This window comes from Leptodactylus fuscus, chromosome 11 (genome assembly GCF_031893055.1).
Source record: "Leptodactylus fuscus isolate aLepFus1 chromosome 11, aLepFus1.hap2, whole genome shotgun sequence".
In the NCBI taxonomy this organism is placed as follows: domain Eukaryota; kingdom Metazoa; phylum Chordata; class Amphibia; order Anura; family Leptodactylidae; genus Leptodactylus; species Leptodactylus fuscus.
In genome coordinates this window covers 61407924-61423066 of record NC_134275.1, presented here as the reverse complement: position 1 = coordinate 61423066, position 15143 = coordinate 61407924, and the positions used below count along the sequence as shown (strand labels likewise).

The following is a 15143-nucleotide window of genomic DNA, read 5'->3' as shown; positions in this document are numbered from 1 at the left end:
CTGAGATCATTGATGATATCTTTCTTCTTTGGTATTATGTTAACACACCTGAACGATCCAGACCAGCAAACTGCCAAAACCTCTGTTTTTGGAGAGGTAATCACATTTGCTACTGACTGATTATTGCTCTATTAATTTCTATGGAAGAAGTAAGGGTGTACTGAGTTATTCACACATTGATTCCGTATTTAAGCCTAGTTGTTGTTAAATAAATAGTGACAGTATTAAAATTGATGTTGTTCCTCTAAGGTTTAATTTCCCTAATTTTTAGAGTATCATAGGGCCAGATGATTGTGTATTCCCTAATTTCTCATTCAGTCCTGGGATTAATTAAAATGCTAAGATGTGAAAAAAGAAAAGGTTCAAAAACATATTTAAAAGCCAGACTATGAGTCTCCATCTTCTCTTATTGCAACTCTTCTGAGATGCAGCAGATATCTGGTCAATGAGACCAGGCATGGTGAGTTCTCACAGGTTTACTGTATATGTCACTTACATTTATAATTCCACAATCTATTGAATTGCTATTATATAACAATATTCTTATGTAATTCTCTCTGAACCTAAACTTACATTTTGACATTGTATGCTTGTATATAAATGTATAATGTCATCCTTAAAAAGTTATTCTAATAAAAAAAAACCTTGCTCTTACTTTATATTGCTGACCTCTGCTTTTTGGCTTTTGACTCTTCTTTGGATTTCGATTTGGTACTGTTTGTTTCTCTGGGTTGACCTCGGATTACAGTGTTGTTTTATCTTGTCCTGTTCTGTGTAACACTTATCCAGAGAAGGGACTGTCGCCTAGTTGTCCTCTACCGCCTAGTGTAGTTGAGGCAAGTAGGTAGACATGGGGGCTGGGTCAACTTAAGGACTCACTGCTCACTGTCTCTTTCATTCCCTTCCTTCCAGGTTTCAGCAGCAGCCACTAGAGAATTGCTCAACAGACAATTCCCTAACAACATAACTGTTTTGATACAGATTGTTGCTTATCTCTTTGAAGAAATGACAATGTCCTCGTTGCTCCACAGAATTTATTTTCAAAAAATATCTCAGCAACAGATGACATGATTCACAAGGGGAACACTGTCTCATTCAGGTGACCCCCAACCTACCAGTATTTACCTGTGCGGCTGATTTGATATTGTGGGTTTTTGTAACACACTAAAAACTACATAAGATACTATGTAACTATGCACCTCACAATTGTTGGAATTTATGTTTGTTTTTGTAGATTGACATAGTGATAAACTCAGATCAGAATAACCAGACAGTTGTAACCGAATTTATTCTAAAACTATGAAATTTTGCTGTAAGAAGTTGTTCAGAAATTGCCAACAAGGTTTGGGTCAGTCCAGCAAATGTCAGCCAAATTGGGACGAAACTGGTGGCCAGAAGACCTGGAAGAAACAGAACCTGCCTAAGTAAATTGAAAGAAAACTACTGGACAGGTAAAAGGTAACAAAAACTTCCATTACTGTCTATTACTCCCTTTATTACTTGATTTTGTTAATTTTGTTTTAAGTCATTAAAGGGTAACTAAACATACTAACAACTTTTGATTTGCCGGTAATATTTTTGCTATTAATATTTTTTTACCTCAGTTTTGAGAAGAGATTAAGGACGGGGCTCTACGTAGCGAAGTGCAGCAAAAAACACTTTGAAAAAAATGCATCATAAACAATTTTTTTCTATTGCGATTTCATAGAGGTTTCCGCTGCGGACTTTCTGTCCCTATTATACCTATATGGAAAAAACTAGGGTTTCTGCAGGCATAATTGTCATACTATGATCTTTTATAAAATATGAGGGGTAATAAAAACACATTATTTCCACTGTGGATTTTTTTTAAGCAATGTGTGGACAGGATTAGCCATACTGACTCACTCCCAAACTCCGCCACTGGCGCCTTGTGCTCTTCACAGATGAAAGCAGGTTCACACTGAGCACATGTGACAGATGTGACAGAGTCTGGAGATGCCATGGAGAGCGATCTACTGCCTGCAACATCCTTCAGCATGACCAGTTTGGCAGTGGGTCAGTAATGGTGTGGGGTGGCATTTCTTTGGAGGGCTGCACAGCCATGTGCTCACCAGAGGTAGCCTGACTGCCATTAGGTACCGAGATTAGATCCTCAGACCCCTTGTGAGACCATATGCTGGTGCCCTTGGCTTTGGGTTCCTCCTAACACAGGACAATGCCAGACCTCATGTAGCTGGAGTGTGTCATTAGTTCCTGCAAGATGAAAGCATTGAAGCTATGGATTGGTCCACCCGTTTCCCAGACCTGAATCTGATTGAGCACATCTGGGACATCATGTATCGGTCCATCCACGAACATCACGTAGCACCACAGACTGTCCAAGAGTTGGCAGATGCTTTAGTCCAGGTCTGGGAGGAGATCCCTCAGGAGACCATCCGAAACCTCATCAGTGACATGTCCAGGTGATGTAGGGAGGTCATACAGGCACGTGGAGGCCACTCACACTACTCAGCCTCATTTTGACTTGTTTTAAGGACATTACATCAAAGTTGGCTCAGCCTGTAGTGTGTTTTACCACTTTGATTTTGGGGGAGCTCCAAATCCAGGCCTTCATTGGTTAATAAATTTGATGACTTTTGTGTGATTTTACTTTCATCACACTCAACTTTATACAGAGCAAATTATTCAATGAGAATATTTCATTCATTCAGATCTAGGAGGTTTTATTTGAGTATTCCCTTTATTTATTTATTTTTGAGCAGTGTAGTTTGCCTTCTATTAAAAGATACCTATGGCAGCCTGTAATAGAACCAAAGTAACGACAAGCCTAAGAGTCTTCAATAGGTTTTTGTCTGTAATAGCAACCAATTGGCACCATCCAATGATGTTTCGGAGGGCAGGAATTGGTAAAAGATGGCGGCATTGAAAGTGTTGACAGTGCAATTTGCGCCAGTATCAATCAAGGCTGTTGTGACAGGATCTGGCTGTATTACACGACCGGCATTCACCATGTATGTGGAGGCTGACCACTGAGCCACCATGCTTATACAAGCTTATCAGTCATGAACAATTTAGCATTTAATGAGGTATAACTCTTTTGAGACAGGTTGTGGCTTATCTCTTTGGAGCAATGATAATGTCCTGATTGCCCCAAAGAGCTTATTTGTATATTAACAAAAACAGCAATATCTCGGCAACCGATGAAGGAGAAGACATTTTTTATTCAGGTACCCTAACATATATCTGAGGAGCTGGTTTCATATGGTTGGTTTTGAAGACACCATCCCTTTAATGGGCGTAACTAAGAAACTATGTTACTATGTGCCCCATAATTGCAATAATTTAGGTTTATTTTCTGCTTTTGCAGATCAACATGATGAGAAACCATCAGAATAACCAGACAGTTGTAACCGAATTTATTCTTATCGGATTTTCTGTTCCAGAGAAGACAAGATTATGCCTCTTCCTTCTTATATCGGCTGTTTATACGGCCACCATTGTAGCCAATGTCTTCATCATTATCATAGTTAAAGCTGAGAAACGTCTTCACAAGCCCATGTACTTCTTCATTGGTTGTCTCTCCTTCCTTGAGCTTTGGTACCCATTAGAGATGAGCGAACACTAAAATGTTCGAGGTTCGAAATTCGATTCGAACAGCCGCTCAATGTTCGTGTGTTCGAACGTGTTTCGAACCCCATTATAGTCTATGGGGAACAGATACTCGTTAAGGGGGAAACCCAAATCCGTGTCTGGAGGGTCACCAAGTCCACTATGACACCCCAGGAAATGATGCCAACACCTCTGGAATGACACTGGGACAGCAGGGGAAGCATGTCTGGGGGCATCTAACACACCAAAGACCCTCTATTACCCCAACATCACAGCCTAACAACTACACACTTTACACACTCAATACCACCTCTCTGACAGTAGGAAAACACCTTGAAACATGTGTATTTGGCACTTGCAGTGAGGAGAGCTTGTCACCAGCAGTGAATTTGGCCCTTGTAGTAAGTTGAGGTTGGCACCAACATTTGTTTTGAAAATCAGGGTGGATTGAGCCTCTAACCAGCAGAGTTTGGGCAAATTCATGGTGGAGGGAGCCTCTAAAAACCCCAGTTTGGACCAATTCAAGGTGGAGGGAGCCTCTAACCAGCCCAGTTTGGGCAAATTCATGGTGGAGGGAGCCTCTAAAAAACCCAGTTTGGACCAATTCATGGTGGAGGGAGCCTCTAACCAGCCCAGTTTGGGCAAATTCATGGTGGAGGGAGCCTCTAACCAGCCCAGTTTGGACCAATTAATGGTGGAGGGAGCCTCTAACCACCCCAGTTTGGACCAATTAATGGTGGAGGGAGCCTCTAACCACCCCAGTTTGGACCAATTCATGGTGGAGGGAGCCTCTAAACAGCCCAGTTTGGGCAAATTCATGGTGGAGGGAGCCTCTAAAAAACCCAGTTTGGACCAATTCATGGTGGAGGGAGCCTCTAACCAGCCCAGTTTGGACCAATTAATGGTGGAGGGAGCCTCTAAACAGCCAAGTTTGGACCAATTCATGGTGGAGGGAGCCTCTAAAAACCCCAGTTTGGACCAATTCATGGTGGAGGGAGCCTCTAACCAGCCCAGTTTGGGCAAATTCATGGTGGAGGGAGCCTCTAAACAGCCCAGTTTGGGCAAATTCATGGTGGAGGGAGCCTCTAAACAGCCCAGTTTGGACCAATTAATGGTGGAGGGAGCCTCTAACCAGCCCAGTTTGGACCAATTAATGGTGGAGGGAGCCTCTAACCACCCCAGTTTGGACCAATTCATGGTGGAGGGAGCCTCTAACCAGCCCAGTTTGGACCAATTCATGGTGGAGGGAGCCTCTAAAAAACCCAGTTTGGACCAATTCATGGTGGAGGGAGCCTCTAAACAGCCCAGTTTGGGCAAATTCATGGTGGAGGGAGCCTCTAAAAACCCCAGTTTGGACCAATTCATGGTGGAGGGAGCCTCTAACCAGCCCAGTTTGGGCAAATTCATGGTGGAGGGAGCCTCTAAAAAACCCAGTTTGGACCAATTCATGGTGGAGGGAGCCTCTAACCAGCCCAGTTTGGGCAAATTCATGGTGGAGGGAGCCTCTAACCAGCCCAGTTTGGACCAATTAATGGTGGAGGGAGCCTCTAACCAGCCCAGTTTGGACCAATTAATGGTGGAGGGAGCCTCTAACCACCCCAGTTTGGACCAATTCATGGTGGAGGGAGCCTCTAAACAGCCCAGTTTGGGCAAATTCATGGTGGAGGGAGCCTCTAAAAAACCCAGTTTGGACCAATTCATGGTGGAGGGAGCCTCTAACCAGCCCAGTTTGGACCAATTAATGGTGGAGGGAGCCTCTAAACAGCCAAGTTTGGACCAATTCATGGTGGAGGGAGCCTCTAAAAACCCCAGTTTGGACCAATTCATGGTGGAGGGAGCCTCTAACCAGCCCAGTTTGGGCAAATTCATGGTGGAGGGAGCCTCTAAACAGCCCAGTTTGGGCAAATTCATGGTGGAGGGAGCCTCTAACCAGCCCAGTTTGGACCAATTAATGGTGGAGGGAGCCTCTAACCAGCCCAGTTTGGACCAATTAATGGTGGAGGGAGCCTCTAACCAGCCCAGTTTGGACCAATTAATGGTGGAGGGAGCCTCTAACCACCCCAGTTTGGACCAATTCATGGTGGAGGGAGCCTCTAACCAGCCCAGTTTGGACCAATTCATGGTGGAGGGAGCCTCTAAAAAACCCAGTTTGGACCAATTCATGGTGGAGGGAGCCTCTAAACAGCCCAGTTTGGGCAAATTCATGGTGGAGGGAGCCTCTAAAAAACCCAGTTTGGACCAATTCATGGTGGAGGGAGCCTCTAACCAGCCCAGTTTGGACCAATTAATGGTGGAGGGAGCCTCTAAACAGCCAAGTTTGGACCAATTCATGGTGGAGGGAGCCTCTAAAAACCCCAGTTTGGACCAATTCATGGTGGAGGGAGCCTCTAACCAGCCCAGTTTGGACCAATTAATGGTGGAGGGAGCCTCTAACCAGCCCAGTTTGGACCAATTAATGGTGGAGGGAGCCTCTAACCACCCCAGTTTGGGCAAATTCATGGTGGAGGGAGCCTCTAAAAACCCCAGTTTGGACCAATTCATGGTGGAGGGAGCCTCTAACCAGCCCAGTTTGGGCAAATTCATGGTGGAGGGAGCCTCTAAAAAACCCAGTTTGGACCAATTCATGGTGGAGGGAGCCTCTAACCAGCCCAGTTTGGGCAAATTCATGGTGGAGGGAGCCTCTAACCAGCCCAGTTTGGACCAATTAATGGTGGAGGGAGCCTCTAACCAGCCCAGTTTGGACCAATTAATGGTGGAGGGAGCCTCTAACCACCCCAGTTTGGACCAATTCATGGTGGAGGGAGCCTCTAAACAGCCCAGTTTGGGCAAATTCATGGTGGAGGGAGCCTCTAAAAAACCCAGTTTGGACCAATTCATGGTGGAGGGAGCCTCTAACCAGCCCAGTTTGGACCAATTAATGGTGGAGGGAGCCTCTAAACAGCCAAGTTTGGACCAATTCATGGTGGAGGGAGCCTCTAAAAACCCCAGTTTGGACCAATTCATGGTGGAGGGAGCCTCTAACCAGCCCAGTTTGGGCAAATTCATGGTGGAGGGAGCCTCTAAACAGCCCAGTTTGGGCAAATTCATGGTGGAGGGAGCCTCTAACCAGCCCAGTTTGGACCAATTAATGGTGGAGGGAGCCTCTAACCAGCCCAGTTTGGACCAATTAATGGTGGAGGGAGCCTCTAACCAGCCCAGTTTGGACCAATTAATGGTGGAGGGAGCCTCTAACCACCCCAGTTTGGACCAATTCATGGTGGAGGGAGCCTCTAACCAGCCCAGTTTGGACCAATTCATGGTGGAGGGAGCCTCTAAAAAACCCAGTTTGGACCAATTCATGGTGGAGGGAGCCTCTAAACAGCCCAGTTTGGGCAAATTCATGGTGGAGGGAGCCTCTAAAAAACCCAGTTTGGACCAATTCATGGTGGAGGGAGCCTCTAACCAGCCCAGTTTGGACCAATTAATGGTGGAGGGAGCCTCTAAACAGCCAAGTTTGGACCAATTCATGGTGGAGGGAGCCTCTAAAAACCCCAGTTTGGACCAATTCATGGTGGAGGGAGCCTCTAACCAGCCCAGTTTGGACCAATTAATGGTGGAGGGAGCCTCTAACCAGCCCAGTTTGGACCAATTAATGGTGGAGGGAGCCTCTAACCACCCCAGTTTGGACCAATTCATGGTGGAGGGAGCCTCTAAACAGCCCAGTTTGGGCAAATTCATGGTGGAGGGAGCCTCTAAAAAACCCAGTTTGGACCAATTCATGGTGGAGGGAGCCTCTAACCAGCCCAGTTTGGACCAATTAATGGTGGAGGGAGCCTCTAAACAGCCAAGTTTGGACCAATTCATGGTGGAGGGAGCCTCTAAAAACCCCAGTTTGGACCAATTCATGGTGGAGGGAGCCTCTAACCAGCCCAGTTTGGACCAATTAATGGTGGAGGGAGCCTCTAACCAGCCCAGTTTGGACCAATTAATGGTGGAGGGAGCCTCTAACCAGCCCAGTTTGGACCAATTAATGGTGGAGGGAGCCTCTAACCACCCCAGTTTGGACCAATTCATGGTGGAGGGAGCCTCTAAACAGCCCAGTTTGGGCAAATTCATGGTGGATGGAGCCTCTAAAAAACCCAGTTTGGACCAATTCATGGTGGAGGGAGCCTCTAACCAGCCCAGTTTGGACCAATAAATGGTGGAGGGAGCCTCTAAACAGCCAAGTTTGGACCAATTCATGGTGGAGGGAGCCTCTAAAAACCCCAGTTTGGACCAATTCATGGTGGAGGGAGCCTCTAACCAGCCCAGTTTGGGCAAATTCATGGTGGAGGGAGCCTCTAAACAGCCCAGTTTGGGCAAATTCATGGTGGAGGGAGCCTCTAACCAGCCCAGTTTGGACCAATTAATGGTGGAGGGAGCCTCTAACCAGCCCAGTTTGGACCAATTCATGGTGGAGGGAGCCTCTAACCAGCCCAGTTTGGACCAATTAATGGTGGAGGGAGCCTCTAACCACCCCAGTTTGGACCAATTCATGGTGGAGGGAGCCTCTAACCAGCCCAGTTTGGACCAATTCATGGTGGAGGGAGCCTCTAAAAAACCCAGTTTGGACCAATTCATGGTGGAGGGAGCCTCTAAACAGCCCAGTTTGGGCAAATTCATGGTGGAGGGAGCCTCTAAAAAACCCAGTTTGGACCAATTCATGGTGGAGGGAGCCTCTAACCAGCCCAGTTTGGACCAATTAATGGTGGAGGGAGCCTCTAAACAGCCAAGTTTGGACCAATTCATGGTGGAGGGAGCCTCTAAAAACCCCAGTTTGGACCAATTCATGGTGGAGGGAGCCTCTAACCAGCCCAGTTTGGACCAATTAATGGTGGAGGGAGCCTCTAACCAGCCCAGTTTGGACCAATTAATGGTGGAGGGAGCCTCTAACCACCCCAGTTTGGACCAATTCATGGTGGAGGGAGCCTCTAAACAGCCAAGTTTGGACCAATTCATGGTGAAGGGAGCCTCTAAAAACCCGTTTGGACCAATTCATGGTGGAGGGAGCCTCTAACCAGCCCAGTTTGGGCAAATTCATGGTGGAGGGAGCCTCTAAACAGCCCAGTTTGGGCAAATTCATGGTGGAGGGAGCCTCTAAACAGCCCAGTTTGGACCAATTAATGGTGGAGGGAGCCTCTAACCAGCCCAGTTTGGACCAATTAATGGTGGAGGGAGCCTCTAACCAGCCCAGTTTGGACCAATTAATGGTGGAGGGAGCCTCTAACCACCCCAGTTTGGACCAATTCATGGTGGAGGGAGCCTCTAACCAGCCCAGTTTGGACCAATTCATGGTGGAGGGAGCCTCTAAAAAACCCAGTTTGGACCAATTCATGGTGGAGGGAGCCTCTAAACAGCCCAGTTTGGGCAAATTCATGGTGGAGGGAGCCTCTAAAAAACCCAGTTTGGACCAATTCATGGTGGAGGGAGCCTCTAACCAGCCCAGTTTGGACCAATTAATGGTGGAGGGAGCCTCTAAACAGCCAAGTTTGGACCAATTCATGGTGGAGGGAGCCTCTAAAAACCCCAGTTTGGACCAATTCATGGTGGAGGGAGCCTCTAACCAGCCCAGTTTGGACCAATTAATGGTGGAGGGAGCCTCTAACCAGCCCAGTTTGGACCAATTAATGGTGGAGGGAGCCTCTAACCACCCCAGTTTGGACCAATTCATGGTGGAGGGAGCCTCTAAACAGCCAAGTTTGGACCAATTCATGGTGAAGGGAGCCTCTAAAAACCCGTTTGGACCAATTCATGGTGGAGGGAGCCTCTAACCAGCCCAGTTTGGGCAAATTCATGATGGAGGGAGCCTCTAAACAGCCCAGTTTGGGCAAATTCATGGTGGAGGGAGCCTCTAACCAGCCCAGTTTGGACCAATTAATGGTGGAGGGAGCCTCTAACCAGCCCAGTTTGGACCAATTAATGGTGGAGGGAGCCTCTAACCAGCCCAGTTTGGACCAATTCATGGTGGAGGGAGCCTCTAACCACCCCAGTTTGGACCAATTCATGGTGGAGGGAGCCTCTAACCAGCCCAGTTTGGACCAATTCATGGTGGAGGGAGCCTCTAAAAAACCCAGTTTGGACCAATTCATGGTGGAGGGAGCCTCTAAACAGCCCAGTTTGGGCAAATTCATGGTGGAGGGAGCCTCTAAAAAACCCAGTTTGGACCAATTCATGGTGGAGGGAGCATCTAACCAGCCCAGTTTGGACCAATTAATGGTGGAGGGAGCCTCTAAACAGCCAAGTTTGGACCAATTCATGGTGGAGGGAGCCTCTAAAAACCCCAGTTTGGACCAATTCATGGTGGAGGGAGCCTCTAACCAGCCCAGTTTGGACCAATTAATGGTGGAGGGAGCCTCTAACCAGCCCAGTTTGGACCAATTAATGGTGGAGGGAGCCTCTAACCACCCCAGTTTGGACCAATTCATGGTGGAGGGAGCCTCTAAACAGCCCAGTTTGGGCAAATTCATGGTGGAGGGAGCCTCTAAAAAACCCAGTTTGGACCAATTCATGGTGGAGGGAGCCTCTAACCAGCCCAGTTTGGACCAATTAATGGTGGAGGGAGCCTCTAAACAGCCAAGTTTGGACCAATTCATGGTGGAGGGAGCCTCTAAAAACCCCAGTTTGGACCAATTCATGGTGGAGGGAGCCTCTAACCAGCCCAGTTTGGACCAATTAATGGTGGAGGGAGCCTCTAACCAGCCCAGTTTGGACCAATTAATGGTGGAGGGAGCCTCTAACCAGCCCAGTTTGGACCAATTAATGGTGGAGGGAGCCTCTAACCACCCCAGTTTGGATCAATTCATGGTGGAGGGAGCCTCTAACCAGCCCAGTTTGGACCAATTCATGGTGGAGGGAGCCTCTAAAAAACCCAGTTTGGACCAATTCATGGTGGAGGGAGCCTCTAAACAGCCCAGTTTGGGCAAATTCATGGTGGAGGGAGCCTCTAAACAGCCCAGTTTGGGCAAATTCATGGTGGAGGGAGCCTCTAACCAGCCCAGTTTGGACCAATTAATGGTGGAGGGAGCCTCTAACCAGCCCAGTTTGGACCAATTCATGGTGGAGGGAGCCTCTAAACAGCCAAGTTTTGGCAAATTCATGGTGGAAGGAGCCTCTAACCAGCAGAGTTGTGGGAAAGCAGGGTGGAGGGAGCCTCTAACCAGCAGAGTTGGTGGAAATCAGGGTGGAGGGAGCCTCTAACCAGCAGAGTTGGGGGAAATCATGTTGGAGGGAGCCTAGTATTAGCAGAATTGTGCAACGCTTATGGTGGATGAGTATGAGGATGCGGAGGAATTGGAGAGGTTGAGTACAGACATGGAGTTTCATGTTGGGGTGCTTTACACAGGTGGGCACAAAAATGAAGGCTCTATCCAGTGGTGGTTCATTTTTATCAAAGTGAGCCGGTCGGCACTCTCAGCTGACAGACAGGTGCGCTTGTCAGTGATGATGCCACCGGCTGCACTGAACACCCTCTCAGATAGGACGCTGGCGGCAGGACAGGACAGCACCTCCAAGGCATATAGGGCAAGTTCAAGCCACAGGTCCAACTTCGACACCCAATACGTGTAGGGCGCAGAGGGGTCGGAGAGGACAGGGCTGTGGTCGGAAAGGTATTCCCGCAACATGCGCCTATACTTCTCACGCCTGGTGACACTAGGACCCTCCGTGGCGGCACTTTGGCGAGGGGGTGCCATCAAGGTGTCCCAGACCTTAGACAGTGTGCCCCTCGTTTGTGTGGACCGGTGAGAACTTGGTTGCCTACTGGAGGAACTGCCCTCCCTGCCGCCAACGTCACATGCTGGAAACATCTCCATCATATTCTGCACCAATTGCCTGTGGCAAGCATTGATGCGATTGGCCCTCCCCTCTACCGGAATAAAAGACGAGATGTTGTTTTTATACCGGGGGTCAAGGATAGCAAAGATCCAGTACTGGTTGTCCTCCATGATTTTGACAATACGCTTGTCGGTTGTAAAGCACCCCAACATGAACTCAGCCATGTCTGCCACAGTGTTAGTTGGCATGACTCCTCTGGCCCCACCGGAAAGTTCAATCTCCATTTCCTCCTCATCCTCCATGTCTACCCATCCGCGCTGCAACAATGGGACGATTCGAAGTTGCCCGGAAGCCTCCTGTATCACCATCACATCATCGGACAACTCTTCTTCCTCCTCCTCCTCCTCCTCCTCCTCCATTAAACGCAGTGAAGCGGACAGATGTGTGGACCTACTCTCCAGCTGTGACGGATCGGATGCTATCCCTAACTCCTCTGTGTGATCTGAGTTATCCCTGATGTCAATCAGGGATTCTCTCAGAACACACAAGAGCGGGATTGTAAGGCTCACCATCGCATCCTCAGAGCTCACCCTCCTTGTGGACTCCTCAAAGACCCGTAGGATGTCACAAAGGTCTCTCATCCATGGCCACTCATGGATGTGAAACTGAGGCAGCTGACTTTGTGGCACCCTAGGGTTTTGTAGCTGGTATTCCATCAAAGGTCTCTGCTGCTCAACCACTCTATTCAACATCTGAAACGTTGAGCTCCAGCGTGTGGGGACGTCGCACAAAAGCCGGTGTTGTGGCACATGCAGGCGTTGCTGGAGAGATTTTAAGCTAGCAGCGGCTACTGTCGACTTGCGAAAGTGGGCGCACATGCGCCGCACTTTCACCAGTAGCTCTGGAACATTGGGGTAGCTCTTTAGGAAACGTTGCACCACTAGGTTGAAGACGTGGGCCAGGCATGGAACATGTTGGAGTCCGGCAAGCTCCAGAGCTGCTACCAGGTTCCGGCCGTTATCACAAACGACCATGCCTGGGCCCAGGTGCAGCGGCTCAAACCATATTGCCGTCTCATCGAGGAGGGCATCCCTCACCTCGGAGGCAGTGTGCTGTCTGTCCCCCAAGCTGATCAGCTTCAGCACAGCCTGCTGACGTCTACCAACGCCAGTGCTGCAACGTTTCCAACTCGTAGCTGGGGTCAATCTAACAGCGGAGGAGGAGGCGGTGGCGGAGGAGGAGGCGGTGGCGGAGGAGGAGGCGGTAGAGGAGGAGGAGGAGGGGGGTGTTCTTCTCGTGTCCCTGCCAGGAATGTTAGGCGGGGAGACGAGGTACACCGGGCCAGTTTGGGAAGCAGTCCCAGCCTCAACTACATTCACCCAGTGTGCCGTCAGTGAAATGTAGCGTCCCTGTCCGCATGCACTTGTCCACGCGTCGGTGGTCAAGTGGACCTTTGTGCAAAGCGCGGAACTAAGGGCCCGCCTGATGTTGAGTGACACGTGCTGGTGCAAGGCGGGGACGGCACACCGGGAGAAGTAGTGACGGCTAGGGACGGCATAGCGAGGTGCCGCAGTTGCCATCAGGTCCAGGAAGGCGGGAGTTTCAACAAGCCGGAACGCCAACATCTCCTGGGCCAGCAGTTTAGCGATGTTGGCGTTCAAGGCTTGCGCGTGTGGGTGGTTAGCAGTGTATTTCTGCCGCCGCTCCAATGTCTGAGAGATGGTGGGTTGTTGTAAAGAAACGCCTGATGGTGCCTTTGATGGTGCAGGAGAAGGAGATAAGACAGGACCAGGGGAGGATGAGGTAGAAGTCAACAAAGTGGCGGAGGCAGATGAAGTGGTGTCCTGGCTCGTCCTCTGGAGTGCATCGCCAGCACAGTCAGCAGTGGCAGTGGCAGAGGCAGAGGCAGTGGCAGAGGCAGTGGCAGTGGCGTGAACGGCAGGCGGCCTTTGTCCTGCCGTTGCTGCCTGCCACTGATTCCAGTGCTTGGATTCCAAATGACGGCGCATTGAAGTGGTGGACAGGTTGCTCTTCTCAGAGCCCCTAATCAATTTCGAGAGGCAAATTGTGCAGACAACACTATATCTGTCCTCGGCGCATTCCTTGAAAAAACTCCACACCTTCGAGAAACGTGCCCTCGAGGTGGGAGTTTTTCGGGGCTGGGTACGAACTGGAACATCTTGGGAGATTCCGGGTGTGGCCTGGCTTCGCCTAAGCTGCTGACCTCTGCCTCTGCCTCTAGCTACCCTTTTTGGTGCTGCACCTGCCTCAACATCCACACTACTTTCCCCGCTTGACATCCCCCCTGTCCAGGTCGGGTCAGTGTCCTCATCATCCACCACTTCCTCTTCCAACTCCTGTCTCATCTCCTCCTCCCGCACAATGCGCCGGTCAACTGGATGCCCTGACGGCAACTGCGTCACATCATCGTCGATGAGGGTGGGTTGCTGGTCATCCACCACCAAATCGAACGGAGATGGAGGAGACTCTAGTGTTTGAGCATCTGGACACAGATGCTCCTCTGTTAGGTTCGTGGAATCGTGACGTGGAGAGGCAGGTTGAGGGACAATGAAAGGAGCGGAGAACAGCTCTGGGGAGCAGGGACAGTTTGGGTTATTGTTCTGTAAAGCTTCGGAATTTTGGGAGGAAGGAAGACAAGACTGTTGGGTAATAGGAGGAGAGGAGGCAGAGTCTGACTGGCTGCTGGACAATGTGCTGTAAGCGTTCTCTGACAGCCATTGCAAGACCTGTTCCTGGTTCTCGGGCCTACTAAGGTTTGTACCCTGCAGTTTAGTTAATGTGGCAAGCAACCCTGGCACTGTGGAGTGGCGCAATGCTTGCTGCCCCACAGGAGTAGGCACGGGACGCCCTGTGGCTTCACTGCTACCTTGCTCCCCAGAACCATTCCCCCGACCTCGCCCACGGCCTCGTCCACGTCCCTTTCCGGGAGCCTTGCGCATTTTGAATTCCTAGTTAGAAATTGGCACTGTATACCAGTAGTAAAAATTGTGGGTGCACGTAACCCCAATATATTCTTTGAATTCCCAGTCAGACACTGGCACTATATGGCAGTAGCAAGAAATGAGGGTATTTGTATTCCCAATATACTCTTTAAATTCCCAGTCAGACAATGGCACTGTATACCAGTAGTAAAAATTGTGGGTGCACGTAACCCCAATATATTCTTTGAATTCCCAGTCAGAAACTGGCACTATATGGCAGTAGCAAGAAATGAGGGTATTTGTATTCCCAATATACTCTTTGAATTCCCAGTCAGACAATGGCACTGTATACCAGTAGTAAAAATTGTGGGTGCACGTAACCCCAATATATTCTTTGAATTACCAGTCAGAAACTGGCACTATATGGCAGTAGCAAGAAATGAGGGTATTTATAACCCCAATATATTCTTTGAATTCCCAGTCAGACAATGGCACTGTATACCAGTAGTAAAAATTGTGGGTGCACGTAACCCCAATATATTCTTTGAATTCCCAGTCAGAAACTGGCACTATATGGCAGTAGCAAGAAATGAGGGTATTTGTATTCCCAATATACTCTTTAAATTCCCAGTCAGACAATGGCACTGTATACCAGTAGTAAAAATTGTGGGTGCACGTAACCCCAATATATTCTTTGAATTCCCAGTCAGACACTGGCACTATATGGCAGTAGCAAGAAATGAGGGTATTTGTATTCCCAATATACTCTTTAAATTCCCAGTCAGACAATGGCACTGTATACCAGTAGTAAAAATTGTG

General features: G+C 48.9%; 1 protein-coding gene across 1 annotated transcript in view; it reads left to right on the top strand.

Moving 5' to 3' along the window:
• LOC142185477 (olfactory receptor 6F1-like) overlaps nt 1-15143 on the top strand; it is a 30150-nt gene that overhangs the window by 436 nt on the left and 14571 nt on the right. The window contains exons 2-3 of the mRNA XM_075260908.1: nt 1321-1348; nt 3350-3540. Of these exons, the coding sequence (XP_075117009.1) occupies nt 1321-1348; nt 3350-3540 (219 nt within the window). The remainder of the gene's footprint in view (nt 1-1320; nt 1349-3349; nt 3541-15143) is intronic.